Raw genomic sequence first — 20,846 nt, forward strand, 5'->3', positions numbered from 1 at the left:
ATCCTTCTGCTATGGGACATTGACTTTACTTGTCTCTCTCTCTCAGCATTCMAAGAATTCACTAGTGGTACTGGATTTATTTTGTCTTCTGATGCTTTAAGTAGTATTGTTGTGCAGTACTGATCTGGTAAAATCAATAAGATGCTCTTAAATGACACTTCATTAGAGATGAACTGTAACTAGAAAGCCTTTAAACTTAAATAGAAGAATGAGATCACCTAGTAGATGAAGCATTAGGCTGGTGTTCAGGAGATCTGGATTAAACTTAATCTGAGAGATTTAGTAAAATTGTTTAATGCCTGTGTCTTGGTTCCTATGCTCATGTGTAAAGCGAAGATGGTAGTACTTCCTTTCTTTTATCATTGTCTTGTCTGAGACAACTCTTCTGAACAGCTTTGGCGTTCTGGCTTCCCTTTTCCTCTGGTACATGGCCTATTTACTAAAAAGCTTTTTCTGATTATCATCTTTGATTTTAATTTGCGGATGTCAGGGTGAAGTTTTCCTGGCTATTACCAGATGAAGGAGTAGAATGAATGATTTGATGGTGCTTTCTGGCCTTAAACTTTCTGAAATGCTGGGACTGTCGTTGTTATCGGGTCTTTAAGTACGACTGTAGTGAAAATACTAACTGCTTTTTTTTTTTTAATAGCCTAAGAAAACTGTCAAGGTGAAACCTCGTCCTCCAGTGGCTCCTCGACCATCTAGTAGCTCAGTGGCTGCTGCTGCTCGTCACAGATTTTTAAGAGTGCTCCCCCATATCGGACAGTCCTGCCTACCTCCTCCTGGGAATTCATATCCTTCGGAGTCTTCCCAAAATGCACTTTCAGCTTTGGCTACTTTGGCCACTGCTGGTAGAACAATGCCATCCATAACTAATGACTTTCTTAAGGAAGATGACACCTGGCAGAGCACCTCTTGGTCTCAGTCAGTTAGTAGCATTAGGTTACCACCAAAAATATCTCGTGTCGAACTAGAAAATACAAAGCTACCAACAAATAGTATTCTGACTCCTGCCTCATCTCTGCCTACAAATTCAGAAAAATCGTCTGAAAATGTGATCTCTACAAGTGATAAGGATTCTATTCTGTATGCAAATCTAACAAATTTAGAACCATGTGGAACAGAAGAAAAGCTTCTACCTGAAACTGATGCTTTTGCTTTATTAACAGAAGCAAGCACCACTGAACAGTATAGTGAGATATATGACATAGGAAAGGTGAACCCAGAACTTGGACTGTCTGATAGGGATGAAGAGTCTAAGGTTGTAGAGCAACATAGAAAACCTATTAGTAAAGTGCTGAGCACTGCAGCAATGGAGGCTGGGCTTCTCAGTACTCGTGAATTAAGTCCTCAGAAGAATACGCTTTTATCACCTCTTCGGTATTCAGCACAAGTGGCACATCATAGTTCTCTGAAACCGCAAACACAACCCAAATGCTTTGAGGTTGGTAACATGAGATCTGCAGCCTCTCCAAATGTGCTCCGATCTTTGGAAGTCCATAGTATAGCAGATTCCTCTTTTTCTAGGACTACTAGATTTCGTGGCATGAAAGTAGATTCACTTGGCAAAAGACCTGATGTAATTTCTAAAGTGGAGGCTAGGGACATTACAGATGTGGCTAACAAAGCATCCAAAGAACCTGCAAGTTCTGTAAATAACTTAGGATTTCTAGCTTCACTGGCCCGAAGTGCAAGCAGGGAAAACTTAAAGAATTCCTGTGGGACAGGCAGGTTTCGGACTTCTGGTATTGCACTGCCTACAAACCTTCAGGGTTTTCAGGAAGAAAGCTTTAGGAAAACCGCTCTTCCAAATGAAGCTGCTGAATACATTCTAGTGAGTACTAACACTTCCAAAGAAGTTGGAATTTTTCTGTTTTTTCTGATTCTGGCATTATGAAAACCGTATTTCTGGTGTGTGTGTCTTTTTAGGGAAGGCAGTTGGGGTGAGGGGCATACTTAAATCCCTTGTGGTTTGAAACTGTTTTTCTAAATTGCTGTTGGTGTCTTGGCTGCATATTTATATAAATGGGTCCTAGAAGCAATTTTTTCTATGGATTAAAGTGGTTGTTTAGTTCACAACCAAAATTCTTAGTTTTGGTAATGATGCTAGTAGAATTATGAGTTTGAAATGTCATCTTACTCCTGCTGCTCRTTAGTTGTCGCTTGCTCTAAAGTTTGCACTGAGACTGGCACCATATGTGCCTAATTTCAGGCTTATAATGTACTGTGTTGTTTTGATATGTTGTTAAGTATGGGGAGACTGTTAAATAGTCATTTTGAGCACAACTTTGTATTGTTGAATTTTAATTTCTTGTACAAAAGTCTTGGACTCTCTTCGTAAGTACATTGACTGATAAAACATTGGTTTCAAACAAGCTGATATCGGACTGCCTAATCTTTTATGTGATTCCCATCTGCTAGTAATTTTCTTGTGAAAATCTTATTTATTTTATTTTATTTTTTTTTAGTCTGCACATGGGCTTGGAATGAATGGAAGTGCTGCAGCTGTAGGGAAGAGAGTAGGTAAGTAATGTAACTTAATAATTGAAGATGACTCTTAAATCTTTCGTGATTTATCAAATACATAGAGGGCAAGAATCCTATTTTTGTAATGTATGTGTTTTTTGAAGTCCTTGCTGTATTACACTTTTATAACATGGTATTAACCTTTAATAGTTTAAGCAATTCTTTAACATACAGATTTCATCCTGATCTTAGGTAGACTTTACTGTGACTCTCTCTCCTAGCTTTTATTATTAATAGTTAATGAATCCTACATGTCATCCATAGAGATAAACATGACCTTCTGCTCTGAAGTTTCCACGAGTTCTGCGAATACTTCTGTRTATACTAAAATCAGAGGGACTGCTTTCATTAGTAGTATTGTCTTTAGGGCTGAAGTCTGAGCATAAAGAATTTGGCAAAAGGAAAGCAGGGACGATGCAGTAAAGGCAGCGATGCCGAAGATTAGGAAAAAATTGAAACTGTATCAGTAGTTTTTGGGGCGCACATCATTCTTCCTACCCTGGTAACTGTGGAGTGCTTAGTGCTTGACATCTACTGAAAGTGGATGTGTTGTRCCTAAATATGAGTTTCTTGTGTGATAATTCTTTCAGGAAGAATTAAACTGTCAAGATAAATATTTCTAAAACTCTTAATCCATGTAAGTTGCCTTATGTTAGGAAAAGGGCAGAAGAGTATTGCCAGCTAGTGTTGCTTTAATTGATCGCGAGTCTAGGCTGTATTAGCTCTTTAAGAATGCAGTACATAATTCAGGGGATGTAGCTCCTGCCTCTTCCCTGGAAGGTATTTTTTCAAACAGCGGCTGAGAAAATAACTTTCCTGGCTGTATTTGGAAGTGTGCTTAAGAAAAGCTGTAACATACTTTCTGAGTCTTGACAAATTTCCCCCCCGCCACACCCCAGTGTGCCTGTGTTGCCTTGGCAAACACAATGGTTTGCTTGTCTTCTGCATCTTCTGAAAACTGTTTTCTTGGCTCATTAGTGTCAAGATGACTATGGACTTTAGGTCTTGCAGTCTTTTCTGTAGTGGGCAAATCATCCTAGGCAGTGAGAATGTTGCTTTTGGGATGGTTGAAGTATTGCTGGTTTGGTAATTTTCGGAGCTGCAGCATAAGTCCAGAGGCAGTGGCTAAGGCCTGTAGGCAGCTCCAAGAGGTCTGGCTTACTACAGGAGTTACTGAAGACAGTGACCGAAAGCATCTGCTTAAGGATTCTCTGCATGATCAACCTGTTTTCTCCTTCACACCTTTGACTTGCAATTTGCAGAATTTTTCTTCTTTTTGCATGACTTTAGCAAAAGAGACGCATGCATTCCAGGATCTTAAGATCCAGGCATAGAGAATCAGCTAGAAGATAGATCTTCCTCGTATAGCAACTGCAACAGCAAATTTGATGGTATTGTAATGGTTTAAGAGCAAAAGCTGCTAAATAGTGGCCTTCCTTTCACAACTGAGGGTGCAGCTTTGAATTAACAATCAGTATTAATAAGCAGGTCTCTCTGTACCTACTCTGTGGGAAATGAGATGATACCATAATAGCCCTGTCTGCATTGTGGGAAAGCCCCCCTTTCTATAATCTGTTTCATTTCAGTGGTATTTAGGTTAGACAAAAATATATTTTCCAAAAAGTTCTAGACATCAGAACAGCAAAGTAGATATTGTTATATCGTGCAGGCTTTGGGGAGAAAGGTGGCTGGTAATGATCTCTTGTATAACTGGCCAAGGGGAAAATTTAGTTTGTCATTGAAGACCTTGATTTATTTTTAGTTACTTTCTTTTGTAATTGCTGTAGGGACTGTAAATGTGAGAACAGATGTATTATATGCTTAGATATGGCCCACAGTGGGGACTGTCTTCAGTCTYCCTCTTCCTCACAAATTACACCAGCTGATGCTTTGGATATAGTATGCTTTTAGATGATGAAATTGATAGCATGGACAAACATTGTCTGGAAGTCTCCACGCTAGATAGCAGTGGGATAGCACTGATCAGTAGTGATGGCTGTAATGTGAAGTGACTGTCTGGTGTTATTACTGAATGTAGCCTGCTGTATCTCAGCTGAGAAATGACTATTAGGACCAAAGGTGTGCTGGACAAAGAATTYTTCTCAACCCAGGTCATTTTTCTGGGAGCATCCTGACAATATAGTGGTAGAAGCACTGAAAAAATGTTCAAGAGTGTGTGTGGCTTATTTTCAGTATCCTACGATGTGGTAAGGATGAATGATCAAGTTGTGGACTAAGACCTGCTTTGTGCAGAAGGAGGGCAAGTGCCTTTTCTTTACATACCCTCTAAAGATAAAGGGAGAGCCAAGAATTATAGGGCAAAAAAAGAAAGGAAGATAATTTTTTGTCAAGTACAGAACTCTCAAACATCTGCAAAATGCGCTATGAAACCACACAACTAAACAGAGGCCTGTAGTYTAATAATGTGCTTTTCTTGCATTACAGAGTGCTAACAAGATTTTTAAAATGTTGCTGTATTTATTTGGCAAACTTTATTTGGCAGTGCTTTCCCAATCACATGTATTTTTACTTTGCATTTATGAAGCATTAGGAGATGTTTTTTGACTTCTTCTGTAACTTTTCATTAATGTGAATTTTTAACAGATGTCAAAAACAATGTGTCCAAGTCTCACATCCTGCTGCCTCTTCTAAAGGTGGTGTTAGGCTTGAGGTGTGTTTTCTGTTTTGGCTTCGGGTTTTTTTTGTTTGTTTTGTTTTCCTTCTCTCTTTAGGCCTGGGGGACCCACCTGAAGTATCCTAAGAAATACAAAATGAATCTGGATTTCAAAAGATAACATTTAACTAGTTTATGGCCAGGAATAAATAAAATTTCTTTGCTGTTTCTACCTCTAAAAGCAGGTGAAGCAACCCATCTTCCACCTGTGAATGGCTCAATTCAAGCAAAAAAGAAAATTACAAAGCATTGCTTTCTTTGTGGCAAGAAAACTGGATTGGCAACCAGCTATGAGTGCAGGTAGGCTGAGTATATAACCAGCTGTTGTTTAAAATGGATAGCTGGATTAATCAAAAGGTTTTCTATGCTGCATGGTATTCCTTAAGTGTAGCAAATCAAAAAGCAGCTTTCAAATTGTTTGTGATTCGCAGTTCAGCAAAATTCCAAGAAATAAGATTCAGGAATGTTGTACCTGTTCTGCTGTTGAGGTGTACATTGTGCCAGGAAAAATCAAGAAATGCAAGGTGTCAGGAAATGGTGAACTTTTTTTTTTTTTTTTTTTTTTTTAAGACAGAGAGAAATGATGTAATATAGAAGACTTGTGTGGGGAGAACTTGTTTAAAGAATTTAATTATTGTTGAGAAACTTTGCAGAACATGAATCTGTAGGAACTTGAGGAATGACTTTTTTGTTGCGGTTTTTAAGAAAACCTACCTCAGATTTGGCCCTGTTATTACATGTCTGCACAGTTTGTGATTACCTCTTATGAGTTTATATTTGACAATTTATTGATCARTGTGTTCCAGTTCTTGTGAAAGTGCAGTCACCTTTGAGCTTCTAGAGTACCTCAAAAGCAGAACCCTAGTGTACTGGTCCCCCAAATCATGGCTTGCTGACAACATATTGTCCTTGAGACTTGCTGCTACTAGTGGTCACTGGAGATTTAAAACAAAGTACTTTCCCTTTTTCTCAAAGTACAGTGTTTCCACAACATGTTCTTTTTCTTGGTATCATTTCCCATGAGCTAATAAAGGTTGGGAACTGCTGCACTGAGAGCTATCTTTGAAACTGATCTGGGTTCATGTCAATCATCAGCAAAACTGAACAAGAGTCCTTCCATTGGGGAACTGTGGTGGAGAATTGCAGGGTGAGGTTCTGCCTCCTTGCCGACTCTTTGATTTTTGTAACAATTTTGGACATTACACACTTCTCTACTGAGCAAATAGCTGTGAGGTTTTTCTAGAAATAAAGCAGATTTGTTATGGTTAAAAATGAAGCACAGAAAAGGGGGAAAATCATGCATCTCCAAGAATAGCAGCATTCTAGTTTCAAAAGGAGCAACCATGTAACCTTTTACTACAATGGAACATCAACCAAGTAAGAAATACAGTTGTAATAGAGAGACAACAATTACAAGACCAAGAACCAAAGTAAAGCAGATTTGTTACCAGATACACAAGCCTCAGGAACAGCTGTGAAGTTTTATGAACCCAGATAGATAAATAGAGGATCATTATAGTCTATAATGTGACAGTAGTTGGGATGAGCTATTGTCAACCCGTTTGAAGAGAATTCTGAGTTATGTCATTGCTGAACTGGCAAGAAGCAACTATGTCAAATGACTTCAGGCAACAGGACACTAATATTGGTCTCCCCTTCAAGCACTTGTTCGGATCAGGTACAATGTATATGTTGTCCTTTCTCTTGTTAGGAGTTGTATCTGTGGCAAGTTGTCAGATTAGAAGGCAAAATCATAATCCTAACTCATTGAATTTGCAACTGATACTGGAGACATGCACCCTTATCCAGTCATGGAGGACAACAGTCATGTTTCCTAGAATCAGTTCATCTATCTTTACAGCTGACTAAGTCTATAATTACTAATTTGAGTTTATTTCAGGCAGAAATCAGTGCTGAACTGAACATCTGTCTTGGTGCTCTGAATGATGTGGGTTTCTTAATTAAAATGCATTATGTTGATTTCACCCAATGCCATTATTTTAGATCTGTGTATTTGTCCACTGAATTCTGCCTATTGGTGTTGTGTGAGATCTTGCCCCCCACCCCCCAAAAAGGCCCAACAACAAAGCAAGCCCATCGTTCTTCCTTTATAACTGTTTGCAATCCTGATTAGCTGATTCCAGGAGTACCAGTCTTGCTTAACTTCCTAGCTGAAGAGACTGTTGGGTCAGAACTGTAGCATTCAGTGACAAAAATGTCATAGTGATTACCCCACCAGTTAATGTTATCAGTCAAGAATGATTAGAATCCAAACAGTTATGTTAAATAAACAAGACATGATTAAGCCAAAGGGCTCCCGGCATGTCAGCGAGAGAAAAGCTTGTAACATCTAATATTCTTGATTCTTCAGATGTGGAAACAACTTCTGTGGAACTCACCGCTATGCAGAGACTCACGCCTGCACCTACGACTATAAGAGTGCAGGGCGAAGGTATTTGCAGGAGACCAATCCCGTCGTTAGTGCACCAAAGCTTCCCAAAATCTAACATGGTTGTGCTGCATGTGGCCRTTCTGCCATTGAAGAGTTGTATTACATTCAGAGAAGCACTTGCTTAAACTGCATAATTTTGCCCTGCTCCATATCTAAAGATTTGCCAAGTAACAAAAGCACATGAGGATGCATCCTGTTGAAGAATAATGTGAACACTACTGCAGTTAACGCTTTTCTTCTTTAGTGAATGAAAAGCTGAAGATAGTTTTTAAAAACTTACACTATGATTTAACTGTTACTGCACGTCTTGTGTTAAGTGTTTTATATTTGGAAAGCTATTTCACTAGACAAGTCTTTAAAAGATGCACTTTACTAACTTTATTTACTGTAACCAGACTTGAGGGGGTGCTGTAATGAGGGTGTCATGTAATGTCTTCTGTACTCTTGCGTTTTGTCCATTGCGTGGGATTTTTAAGTTATTTCACTAGAAAGATTTTCTTCCCTCCCTTTTCTTCAAACAGCCTGTTGAGACCTTCAAGGGGTAGTGCATTCTGTCCCTCTGTTCCATTCAGATTGGTGTTCATATGCTGTGTATCCATTCTGAAAATGACATATCATGTTAATCACACTTTCTTAAAATAATACTGTTTATAGGGCAAGTTTTTTTAAATAGAAAATTTCCCCTTTGTTGCCATTAAATACAAGGAACAATTTATTTTAACTTTTTTTGTAATCCTAGATTTTTTAAGACTTCACAACTTGGTTTGTTAAGATGTTGAATGCTGTTACTGGAAGAAATTCTAATAAATATTAAATTTTATTTTGGTTTATGCTCTTACAATAAATGCACAAAATAACTCTTCCTATTTTACAGCATGCTCCTAATTAAGATTTGGATTTTGTTATTTGTAGGGGGGAGGGGGAAGGGATTTTTGTTTTTTCAAAAGCATTGAGTCATCTCTGCTCCCACTGAAGTCAGTGGTAAAACTTCCACCCGCTTCATCAGGAACAGTGTGACCAATACTGTGGGCTTTAAATAAACCTTCTGAAGTCTTGCAGATGTACTAGCAAAGGCAAAATGGGTGTTCAATGAATGGCATGTATTAACCTGTAGCCTTTATCATCTCCAGCTGATACTGTACAAAAGCAGTTCAGTACTTGCCTGAGAGAGTCTGAAAGAGCATGTAGCTATTGGAGAAAGTGGTTGTTGTAGGAATAATGATTGAAAACCTTTCATTTCTTTAAGCATATAAAATCTCCACAGATGATATGCTGCCTGAGATGTTCTATTCTGAATACACTTTAAAACAAAACTCCGCATTACATCTAAACACTTAAATGTTATGTTACTTTTAAACTGAAAACCTTGCTGCAACTTATCCCCTTTTTTGCCAGATTCCTCAACTGCTTAGTTGGTTGTGGTATTAAAATGTTGTATGCTGCATTCCAGCCAGAGAGTAGCAGCTGATGTACATGGCAGTTAAAAGTTGGGCCAATAAAGGAAAAGGATCAATGAAAGATAAAATAGTAACTTAAAGAATTCTCATCCTTGGAGAAAAATCCTTTTTGTGTAGGCCACTTGCAACTTCTTAAACTCCTTGGGATTCTCAGTGATGACCCTAATGCCTATAGTTTTTATTGTATCTTCAATACAGGTGACAATAACTGATGCCAAAGGAAAAGAATAAGAAACAGGGCAAACATAGCGATGATTTTCCAGCCATAAGTGACTTGTGGCTCAGCAGCTTTCTAAGCCAGAGTTATTGGGGTCTTTGAAAACAAAGTTGGCTCTTGTAGGAAGTGGAATTAAAATAATATAGGCTCTCATAAATTAATCTCATTTTGTTAAGTGTAATTGACTGGAAATTGTTTTGCAGTGCATTAGAATGGCTGTACTAAAATTTTACTAAAGCTGCATAATTGAAATTTGTGCCAGAGTGTCTAAGTTGAATCTCTACTCCGTTTGTAACTTTCCCTTTCTATGTATGTATAATTCTACTCTGAAGTGTGCAACCATATTTTTCAGAGAATACAATATAGTAATCTGTAATTTCTATGCATGTAGCTTATTACTTTTATTACACCTCATTTTTATTATACCTGATACAGGCATTTCTTATGCATAAATCTTCAGGTTTTGTTCTGATCTTCAGTACTGTATGACAGATGCTGTTATTTTCAGAAAGTGGAACAGCCCTAAGAGCACTTAGGTCTGTAATTAATGTTTTAGTTGCTGATTTATATGCTAGAAGGTTTTGACAAATCCTGTGTTAGATTGTGCTATGGGTTAATTACTGTTTACTGTGTAAACTTACCTTAACAATTTGGTTTTCTGAGTATTAGTCAGTGCTTTGTGGTGCTATGCATCTGCTGTAGACAAATGTTTAGCTTTTGTGCATTTGTTCACATATTTAGATTGTATCATAAAGCATTTACATAGTGGAAGCTTAACAATGACTTTGGTGTGTGCTCTTCTACTTCCTTTTTGAATAATTCTTTTGCATGTTTTTTTCTTTTTTGTTCATTGCTTTTGTTTTTTTTAAATGTTATCTGAGGAGCTGTGAGGAGGTTTAACCAGGCTGATCTGCTGTTGAATGATCTCCAGGATTCTTGTGTAAAGTTGATAAGCTTCACACAGGGGTCAAAAGTGTTCTTGGATCTTGAATAAAAGATTTCCTTTCTCTGAAATCTTTAGAAGGCAGCGGTGATAAAAACCTGTGTGCTTGCAATACCCATCTCTGTTCAGCTTTCAACCCCTTGGGATGTAATTGTACTAATGCCTTCTATTAACAGACTTCAGTGGTAGATAAGGCTAGGATTGTTAATGCTTTATATTATAAAAAGGAAGTATTTCTATCTTTTTCAGACATCAGATAAATACTTTTTTTTTCTTCTTTCTTTCTTTCAGGTGCTTTCAACTTTCCTAACAGGGGGCACTGCCTGCTGGATGTGACTTGTGGGTTGGAGCTGCTTGTATCTACAGGGAGTTGCTTGTACTACTGCCGACTCATGTTTTTCCAAATTTTGTATTACTCAAGTTCATCTTGAACTGCATTTGAGATTTTCTCTGGTGTCTGTGTTGGTACTGAGCCACTCTCTGCTGATGTGAGGACATCTGTGTGACTAGGAAAGCCATGTGCAGCCATGGGACAGTTGTGTGAGCCTGCACTGTTTCTGATTACTGTAGTTTTTACCCTGATTTTAATTGGGGGTTGTCTTGAAATGTTTGCCATGGTTGGAGTGCTGGGGGAAAAAGAATGAGAGAAAGTAATTTTCTTTTTGTAGTTATTGTCCTGTTTAAAGATGATTATTTAAAAAAAAGAGGATCCGCTTAATATAGAGATGAACTTAGACTGTTTCTTGTGAAGTGAGTGTGTTAGAGCCTTAGAGCCATTGGGATTCTGTGGGCAATAACACTTTGTTTTTAATGTGTAAAACTGTAATTCTTCACTTTCTCAACAGATATTTCCCCAAAAAGCCTCCTGTTTTTTTAGCTGGTTTCAATTCCTAGTTTATGTTTGGTCTTTCAAAGGTTAGTTATATGTACCATTGAATGCTGCAAGTTTATCTGTGCATGGGTAAAAGGATATTCCTTTTCACAGCATTATTTTATTATTGCCTTTTCCCTATGCTCAATGAGCAAATATACAGATAAAAGATTTTTGCATGCAAAACTTTTCAGTTAATCAGAAATGTTCTATCTACTTTTTATTTTTTTTCCAGAAAAGAGCGATTGTTTAAAAGATAACAGGGGTTGTTTCAACCATGGCACATTATGGTACAGCAGGGGCCACTAGATGTCGGTGGAGAAACCAGCCTGAGAGCAGATTGAGGATAAACCAGTCAAACATACCTACAAAACAGGGACAGAACGATCTATTTCTAATGATGCTTGGACTGTTACTGGTTTTGACCTATTTTATATTCCTAATTGTCTTTATTTCCTCAGCAGTGAAACATAGATACCTGACCAGGACAGGTAGCTGTCTTGGACAAAGTAGCTTGGCAGGCTGGTCTTTGTCCTTCTCCCCCATCGCTCTGTTTGTTGTAAGGTGAATGTTTGCCTTACTTCTCTCTTGATGAAAATCTACCACACCCTTTTTATTAATGTTTACAGCAACGGGTTCAAGAAGGGGGTCCTCTGCTTTAGCTCTTGTCATTAGCTCTTGGGACCCTCTGAGATCCTATAGGATTCTTGAGGAATCCCTCTGTTTGATAAGAGTTTCCCTAAGGTGATTGTGTGGTTAAAGGACAAGTTGCACTTCAAAGCCTTCGAAAGCCTTTCATGAGTGATGTGACAGATGTTCTGTGTATTTCTCAAAAGGTGAAATCATGTCATCCAACCACACATGGATTGGCTCCTTGGCCTGAGTCCTTTCCTGCAGCTAATTCCATGAATATGAAACCCAATTGTAATGAGTTTCTCTTAGGGCTGCTGGCTGCATCTCAAAGGCTGTTGTTTCAAAGCAGTCGAATAGGTCAAAATGAATGCACAATTTAAGAAAACTGCAGAATTCAGTGTGTGTCTTGCTTTACCAATACATGAATCTCTGTCCGTAGCTTAAGTAGGTTCTGCTTATTCCAGCCAGTCTTCCTTCCTACCTCACACACACTCAGTGAGTTGGAGGCTTTGTGTTCCCAGCTTTTCTGTGTCATCCTCTGCCTCTTCCAGCTTTTTCAGCAGAATGAATCCATATATAAGCCAGTATGTTTGGGTTGCTTTATCGATCTTGCCAGTGTGACCATGTGGCTTTGGCTCTAAGTTCTTTTATGGTCATAGTGTGCATATTTGATGGCAAGTATTTTAGCTCCTGTTTTGCCTTTCCTATTTAATATTTTTTATCAAAAAAATTTCCATCCCTGCATAACCAGCTATTTAAAAGCACATGCACAGAAGTTTGCATAAAAGAGGAAAACAACTATTACTGTAACAGTCTTCTCAGACTGAAGTGGACTTCAATTTAATTGGTTGGCACTGGCTAATTTGAAGGAATTTGGGCTTGCAATGTTCGGTGTAAGACATCGGTTTCATTTGTTCTTCAGTCTCTTACTAGAATAAGGCTTGTTTAGTAATTTGATATTTTTCAGAAATTACTATAAGCATCAATCTGCAAAAGAACTGCAACTAAAACTGCAGTCTGCTGATCTGGAGTGTAACTTTCCTCTTAAATGTGGACTTTCTGGCAGAGAACCTGCCTAGTTGTTAGCTTTCTGTGTGAAGCTGCAGAGGGGAGACACCAGGGGGCAGTGGATGCATTAGGAATGGGAAAGTTTTGTTTTTGATAATGAGATTTACAAAGAAAACTATAGATATGGAAAACGGTGATTTTTTTTTGCTTGTTTTTAATAACTTCTATTCAGCTTGGTCTCAACAGATCTGAGGAGCTCAGCAGTAGTGTGCATTCCTTGCCTTTGCCTTATTCCAAAGTTGCTCAAAAAACTCAGTGAAAGGATGCCTCAAAAATACATGCTTGTATGCATATATATATATATTTTTAATAATGAAAACTGTTAGATAATCTTAATGTGCAGGGAAAGAGAGCTGCCCTCTATTTCTCCCCACCCACCCATCCCGCAAGTGTGAATTTCAGTGGGGTCTGCTAGCTAATGGATGCTGGATAGCTGGATGCTATATGCGTAGTAAGAAATATTACCTGTTCCCCTAACTGCATAGTGTAAAGAGATAACTGTTACTATCTTTGCTTTATGAAAAGAGGATGAGGATATGAAAGGATAAATTCAGTGTATATGAGGAGTGTATATAAACAACTGCTCAGACAAACTGGTCCCCCTTACTACTTTTCCTTTCTGGCCCTGCCATTTGAGAAGCTTTACAGGTCTTCAGCAATAGAAATTTACAACTAAACCACCTTTAAGGCTGTTTTCAATTCTTTTTAATCCAGTTTTCAGTGTAGCCAATTACTATATATCATTATGTAAGGATTATGTATTCTAATCACAGCTGGATCATGAATTGTTAATGAAATTAGGTGTTCTGCTCAACATCAGAAATTCAAAACAAAATCTAATCACTAAAACAGTTTAATTTACTTGGTACATGATTACAAGGGTTAAAGAGTTGGAAATAAAAAAAACTAATGTTGCCTAAAAGGAAAAATCAAAGATTTCAAAATACCCTGGCTTCTCTTTCTCTCTCTCTCTCTCTTTTTTTTTTTTTTTTTTTTTAAAACAAAGTATGATTTAAAAAAAACCCTGAAGGAACAGTGAAGTTTCTTCTTTCCTTTTTCTCCATACAGTGTATGTGTAGACAGTCTTCTCCTTCTGCTTGAACTGAAATTGTTTGAACGCTAGACTGTGGATTTATTTTGTGTGAACCCAGTTTGTACTGAGGTCAAGTGCTGGAACTTTATCTTTGGTTTTAGTTACAGTGTTGAGAGTGAGAGTTGGGTGACAGGATTTCTTCTTAGTATTGCCTGTGTTGTCAGTCATCATAGGTAGTTTACTTTAGTGGGAACACAGGACTCACTAAATTAAGTGGATCAACTAGAGAACCATYCAGTCCAGCATCTGTCTCCAAGAGTGGTTGGTAACCGATTCTTCAGAGGAAGGCTCAAGAATTCTTCAGTAACCAAGTGTGCAGTAACCCGATTTCAACACTGGGTCTTATYTCTGATGCTAGTGACTGGTCTGAATTATGAAGAACTTAATATCTTTGCATACAATATGATATTAAGTYGGATGTTCATGAAGGTCTAATATTATTCTTAAATCTTGATAAATTTGGTTTCAGTTACTAAGATGTGAGTTGCACAGACCAATTATATGTAGTGTGAAAAGCATCTTATTTTACTGTAGTTTTGAATTTCCTAACATTTTTTTTCCATAGTGTTATGAGAGAGAACAGTGTCTCTGAAACGTTCAGTATGTTCTGTATTTGTATCACGTTTCCTCTTATTCATCTCCTTTTTATGGTAACAATTCCAATCTCTTCACTGTCTTTGCTGTTCTAGGGCCTTAACTGTGCTCATTGTGCTTCTCTGAACCTTCTCTAATTTTGCAGGATACTTACAGAGATTCCTCTGTCGTCTTAAGTTCTCTGGTTCCCATTTTTCTGTCATGTGTATTTAGCTTTAAGTTGCTCAAGGTAGTGACTGTCACTTACTAGGTATTGGTACTATGGAAGCCTCTAAAAATGTGGATTAAATAATACTTGTAAAATAGGAAATATGCCCAGAGTTCTTTAGAGAAATGTTCTATAGAAATGCTTAATATTATTAGTCTGTTCTCTCGGGACAGAATACAAATGCTATTGGTGAGAGTCTGAGGAGAAAATGTAGCAAAGCTCTGTAAGGGGAACGTCTAGCTGAGAAGTTCAGCATGATCCTAAATAGCCATGCATGTGAGGAAGATATTGTCTGGGTTCTGTTACACAGAAACAGGCTATTGTTATGCCTTTGTTGCGCCTATGTGTTGGATGAACGCAATCTAGCTCTTGCAGTGGGGGAGAGAGAGGTCTGAAAATTCAACTGCTAGGTGGTAGGCTCAGCAAGGACAAATGTCTTTCCTCTTCTACATCTCTGAGCTTGGAAGGGGTGAGTTACCTAATTCTGTACACTCCCCTGTAGTCTGAACTGCATACCTGGAAGTACAGCAGACTAATCAAAACAGATCCTCTTGTCCAAGAAACTTTTTTGCTTTTTGCAAAGTAGAGGAAGGAAACAGGGAGCTGTAGTCCCAGCTGCAGCACCACCTGACCTTTGGAGATTCATCCATTCTCTCTGAGCTTCACTTTTTTCCCCCCCGAGTGTGGTACATATCATGCCTTGTGCAAACATTAAATTTGTTTGTGTACAAAGAAGAGACTAGGGTGCAGACTCCTCCTTTTATCTGGATGCTAGATGACTTACACTTGGTTAAGGTTATAGCACTGTGACCTCTGTAACATTGCTGATCAGGTTGCCCTACAACCATTTCACTCATATCTAAAGAACTAGGTCTATCTAGAGAAATAACCTTAAAAGATCAATTTGTTACATTTGCTGATATTTTTATTAGTTTTTGAGGCTTGGTAATGAGGAAATACCTATTAACACCTCTATATGGAGCCTGGGTTAGGCTCCATGGCTGCAAAAGCTTATCTGCTCTGAGACAGATTCAAAGCTGTATCCAATCTTGTCAGTCTTCAAAAGCACTCTCATGTGACCGTAAGAACTTGCTGAAGTTTGCTTGGGTGTGTAGCTCTATGCCTGTTTGTTATGCACCATATGAGATTAAACCTGCTACGTGTAGGGCTGGCTACAATCATTGTCCACTGACTACACAGTGTGCGTTGGTCTTTCATTGCTGTGTTGGGAAACAGGTTACAATTTGGTTTGAGGCAGGAATGCTTTTTTCTCTTGTTATTTTCCAAATGGTCATGATGCCACTCTGTCTCGGAAATGACTTTCAAATGATCTTATCATAGTGACTTTCCAAGGTTAGGTTTTAGTAAAAATGTATTACTACACTGCTAATTTATATCTTGCATCTGACACTAAAGAAAATCTGCTAAGTTTCAGGCACTGGGAAGTGTGCTTGTTAAAATGTCTGCAAAGCACCTACTTGGAGCTCTATCAGTGTTTTTATTAAAGGTGATACAAGCTGTGAAATCTGGTGCTTTTCTGGGTAAAGCTGCACACCAGTCTTGGTTTAAACAGACTCCGAGTGGTGTGTTCTGCTGGGTTGCTGCTTGCCAGTCACTAAGAATGGAACTCACATGGACAAATTAATCAAAGAAAGAAAAATCTTTTATTTTACTGCAACTCTTTGGATCTGTTGCCTGTATATATTTTATGAGTAGCCTCACTTCTGCACTTCCTTTCTTCTATCTTGCAAACAGAGGCTCAGTGCTTTTGATGCTGTACAGTGCTTTATTTTACAGTTCAGTATGTAGTATCTTTCAGGTGCCTGCCATGCAGTTCTCATGCATGATCTAATTTCTCCTTGTGTTCAGTTCTTAAACTGTTGCCATTTACTAGGGTAGAATATAGTCTTCAAACAGTGAGTATCTTTTGGTCATCACATGTCTCAACATTCCTGGTATTACAGCACTGATTTTTTTGGGCTGGTGAAGAAATGAAGTGGCAGTTGTTCCTTTACTGTTCTTGATGGAATCCGGAAAACACTAACTTTCTGTATTCTTGAAAATACAAATTTGCCCAGCAAATATTTTCCCTCTTAAATTGACAATAGAGATGCATTTAATTTTCTTGATACTCTAGGGGAGAAAATGGCAAAAGGTACTCCCACCTATCCTAGAGAGGAAGCTAAAGCTGATGCTGTGTGCAGCACATTGACAACAAGTTTTAAGGAATCCCGGATCCTATAAAGGTAAGTACTTTTTTTTTTTTTTTCTTTCTTTCTCCTTTCAGAACATGGAATTATCTCTGTATGAATGAAGAACGGTCAGGAAGGATATAGCCCTTATTTGTATTTCCTTCCATCTTCCTGCTTGGATTCATGTCAATTCCTTTCACCTTCTGCTGATGTTCCTCTTTTTTCCRTTTCTTATCAGAATTTGTTTTACTCATCTATCATAGGCAGAAAGCAGCAGAGCAACAATGCAGAAAAGAGTGAATTCTGGGCTCATCTTCAATAAAACAGGGGTCTTCAGATAACTTCTGGAGAAATTCCCCTGCTCTCTGCCAGTTGTGTATGTATGAGAGAGTGAACAGATGGAGAAGCACACAGCACAGGATATGCAGGTGGAAGGAAGTAGAGCAACTGAGCCGAACTGGAGAGAAACTAGCAAAGAAAAAGGCTTGGGAGGACATCCTGTCCTGTCTGACACTGTACATGTCATATTTGTGCGTGCAAGCACATATACAGAGGAAGGCTTGCATGTTCCTAGCAGCCCAATGGGGCACTGTCTGGATTTAGTTTACTGGTCATCAGTCTTGCATTCTTTTCTTTAACTTGTTGTTGTCTAGTTTAATAGATCTCCTGTTCTATGGCCTGATTTTTTCCTTCTTTACATTTAAGATTAATAGCCACAGATAGGTTATACACATGCATGTGAAATGAATGAGTATGTATGCACTTGAGTGCATGAAGATGCTTGACCTGCCTATTTGCAAGGGTTTTTGGGGGGTTGAAGCAACTAGAAGGATTTAGGGGAACTACAGTCTCCCATCAACACCTCGTATTAGTGTGATAAAGACTGTCATTCTACATCCCCTGCAGTATGTCTAGGGCTGCTTCCAGCCCTCAGTCTGTAATGGCTATTCTAATTACAGTGATTTAATGTTACATGCTGTTGTGTAAAAAATTGCAAGAAAATGTTGCGGTTTCTTAAGACAATTACATAGGAGACTGGTACAGCTCATTAAAAATATGGTGGAGATCATTTTAATTAATATTAGGGAACAGATTTTCCCCCAAAAATCTAAATAACTTTGGTGACCCAAGCCACTGTGGAATTCTGAAGTGATCCCCTAAACTATTGTGATGTTGCTATGGAAATATGCAGATGCTCAGACCAATATTGTAGAAGAAAAAGATCATTTATTATTATCTGGGAAGAATGAGTGATGCTTGTCCACATAAAAACTGCTATAGGTATTTTCATAACTAAAGGCAGAAAAGAGGGCAGAGTTGTACAACACATTTTTTAGCATTAGTTTCTGCCCCATAAGACTTCGTGCTGAAAGGAGTATTTCTGAAAAGCAGAGTCTTAACTGTAAGAAATCTGTGCTGCTCCTGGGGAGAATTGGAGTCTGTTGGGCCCAGAGATACTTCTCTCATTGTGACTTGAAATATATAAAAATATATGTATATATTATTATATATACTATATATGTGTGTGTGTGTATATTTGATAGCAAGCATATGTAAAGGCCACATCTGTGCTCACAGTCCAGATCCTGTGTGCTGGGCATTGGGACAAATCTTTATGCAGACCCATCAGTATCTTCAGCTAAGCATGACATGGATTTCTAGGCATATGTTACAGGAAGAACCTAATCAGCAAAGCAACAGATGTTCTGTTTCCGTGATTTTTTTTTTAAGTTCCTGTACTTCCTACTGGGATTGTCAATGGCAGTGCTACCTAGCAGCAGAATTAAAGGTGTCTGTGTGACTAATGCCTTTCAACTTAAATTTATTCTTTCTCCCATATTTTTAGTTAGTTGCAACTTTGTTGGAAAAGATTTGCAAAGCCTTAGGTTTGCATTTTCTTCTGAGGGCTGTCAGCCATGCAGGGAGGATGTCCCACAACAGTGCACCTCAGCACCAAGGCTTTGATCCTAGCTSTGCAGTACGGTGTTCACAGTTGTACTGGTGGCTTGTTGTAGCTCCTTTCATTTCAGGCTTAAACATTGGTCATTCTGGCTCCTGTTCTGTGTCTACTTTATCTGGAAATCTGCCCTCTGTGCAAATGCATTTCTGTGTAATTTCTACTTCTATTTCAATTGTGTCTACAGGCCCCTTTCCTAGTTTGGCATACTGTACTTTGTGGTAAGCTATACTGTGCCCACAGTGAGATACAATCCTACCCTGACAAATAATCCCAAAACAAACAATCATAAAAGGGACTGAGAGTATGGAGGGGGAAAAAGAGTCTCTGAGATTTCACTGTGGCCTCAAGGTAAGCTAGCAGTACAGCTGAGAATGGAAGCTGACTCTCTCTTCAAGTCTGTGTTATAGTAGACTGCCTATAAACAGGACATGATTATCATCATATATTCACATTTCCATACTCTGTCTTATTAGGGGATATAATTATATTTTCTAAGTATCTGTTTTTTAACTTAAGTCTACATATGACTACATAGGACTTAAGAGATGCCCCTTCGTCCTCCTCCCAGGAAGACACGCKGTGTACTCTGTAGGTGGCACTTCTCGCTCCTTCACTACTGAAGTATGCCTGGTGGAAAGAAAAGTTGTCCTAGCTCTAAAAAGAAGTGATAGAATTTCAGCTCAGCCTCTTTATGCCCTAAAAATCTATTGTAACATGTTTAAATGTAGGGGGTGGTTGTACTCTGCACCAGAAGGGGCTACCTAATTTTATACCCTTTTCTTGCTGTTCTCCAAGGGTAAGTGTAATCTCCCTGGAGTTCTGTAAATTATTGATGTAAGTGCAGACTCTGGAGATGAAAAACTTTGACCAGATTCAATGAACAAACTTGTATGTTAAGTCGGGAGCTTTACTTGTTCTCTTTTTTTTTTTTTTTCTCGTAGTTGTATCTGCTTTCTTGGCTGTGCTGCACTGACTGAAAAAGTTTAGCGATACTGCTTTTCTTCCTGTTCTTTTTCACTTATTTGCAAGTGTGATACCACTTCTGGGTGGAGTAAATCCCTCCTTTGGTATTTTCTCCTGTAACTCTTATTTTGCCTTTTTCCCCTGTATAGTTCACCTCTATAGTACAGTTTTCCTATTCCAGTGTATCTCAGCAAATCTGTATTACCAGCTTTCATCTTTGGGAAATCACTATGGTTTACTACTTACAAAATGGAATGTAAAATAGCTACAGAGTGTAGCACCCAAATATAGCTCTGGGGCAAACTCCATTTAGCATTCTTTTAGTACTTGAACCTTTTCTTTCTCTTACATAATCTCCTGCTGATAAATCAGTATGTATAGATGAGTAATTTATACAAACACCTTTATAGCCATCTTCAAGCTTATACCACACATTTTAAAAGAATTGAATGGCACCTCACAAAGTTAGTTTGTTTTTTTTTCCCCTCCCCTAATTCTGCTAAACAGCAAGCCAGTGTCCATCCCCCCCCCCCGAAATCAGCAGCACTTAAAGTTGTGGTAGGAGGTGGCTGGTGTGTGTGAGAGTGAGAGCAAAGCTCAGGACACTCAGCGATCACTAGCTTTGCTGCTGATTTTCACCGAACTGCTTCAGGTGAGTCACTTCCCTTCTCTTGTACTCAGCTTCTCTACTTCTGAACCCGGGAGAAACCTTCCTCTTTCTCCTCTCCAGCTGCACACAGCTCCTCAGCCCTGATGCTATCAGCTGTGAAGACGCGTAGATTTTTTTGGGTTGAAGGTGCCCAGGAAGATCGGGGACGATGCGGTAACGTAGCCTTGTGCTGGCACGAATCCCAGCGCCGTGCCTTCCCCGCGCGGCTCCGCCCCGGGCTGCGGGAGCCGGCGCGCCGAGCCCCCTGCCGCGGGGCTGCGGTGCGGACCGGAGTTCGCGGGCGAGGTTACCCGTTTCCCGGCGCGGCCCGGCGCGGCGCTGCCGC

General features: G+C 38.9%; 1 protein-coding gene across 15 annotated transcripts in view; it reads left to right on the forward strand.

Annotated features, from left to right (window-relative positions):
• Nucleotides 1-18,718, forward strand: part of ZFAND4 (zinc finger AN1-type containing 4) — a 37,330-nt gene extending 18,612 nt beyond the window's left edge. For 5 of the 15 annotated variants that reach the window (XM_026061351.1, XM_026061352.1, XM_026061353.1 and 2 more), the window contains 4 exons: nt 650-1,834; nt 2,469-2,523; nt 5,383-5,500; nt 7,572-9,702. In XM_026061351.1, coding sequence (XP_025917136.1) covers nt 650-1,834; nt 2,469-2,523; nt 5,383-5,500; nt 7,572-7,707 — 1,494 coding nt within the window. In that variant the 3' untranslated portion in view covers nt 7,708-9,702. Of the gene's footprint in view, nt 1-649; nt 1,835-2,468; nt 2,524-5,382; nt 5,501-5,770; nt 6,879-7,571; nt 9,703-10,560; nt 13,126-16,873; nt 16,983-17,166 lie in introns of those variants that run through there. The other 10 variants (XR_003252763.1, XR_003252762.1, XR_003252764.1 and 7 more) reach the window with 10 other exon arrangements.
• Nucleotides 18,719-20,846: the final 2,128 nt, after the last annotated feature.

The sequence above is a fragment of the Apteryx rowi genome, unplaced genomic scaffold (assembly GCF_003343035.1).
Source record: "Apteryx rowi isolate R43461 unplaced genomic scaffold, aptRow1 scaffold_18, whole genome shotgun sequence".
Taxonomy (NCBI): domain Eukaryota; kingdom Metazoa; phylum Chordata; class Aves; order Apterygiformes; family Apterygidae; genus Apteryx; species Apteryx rowi.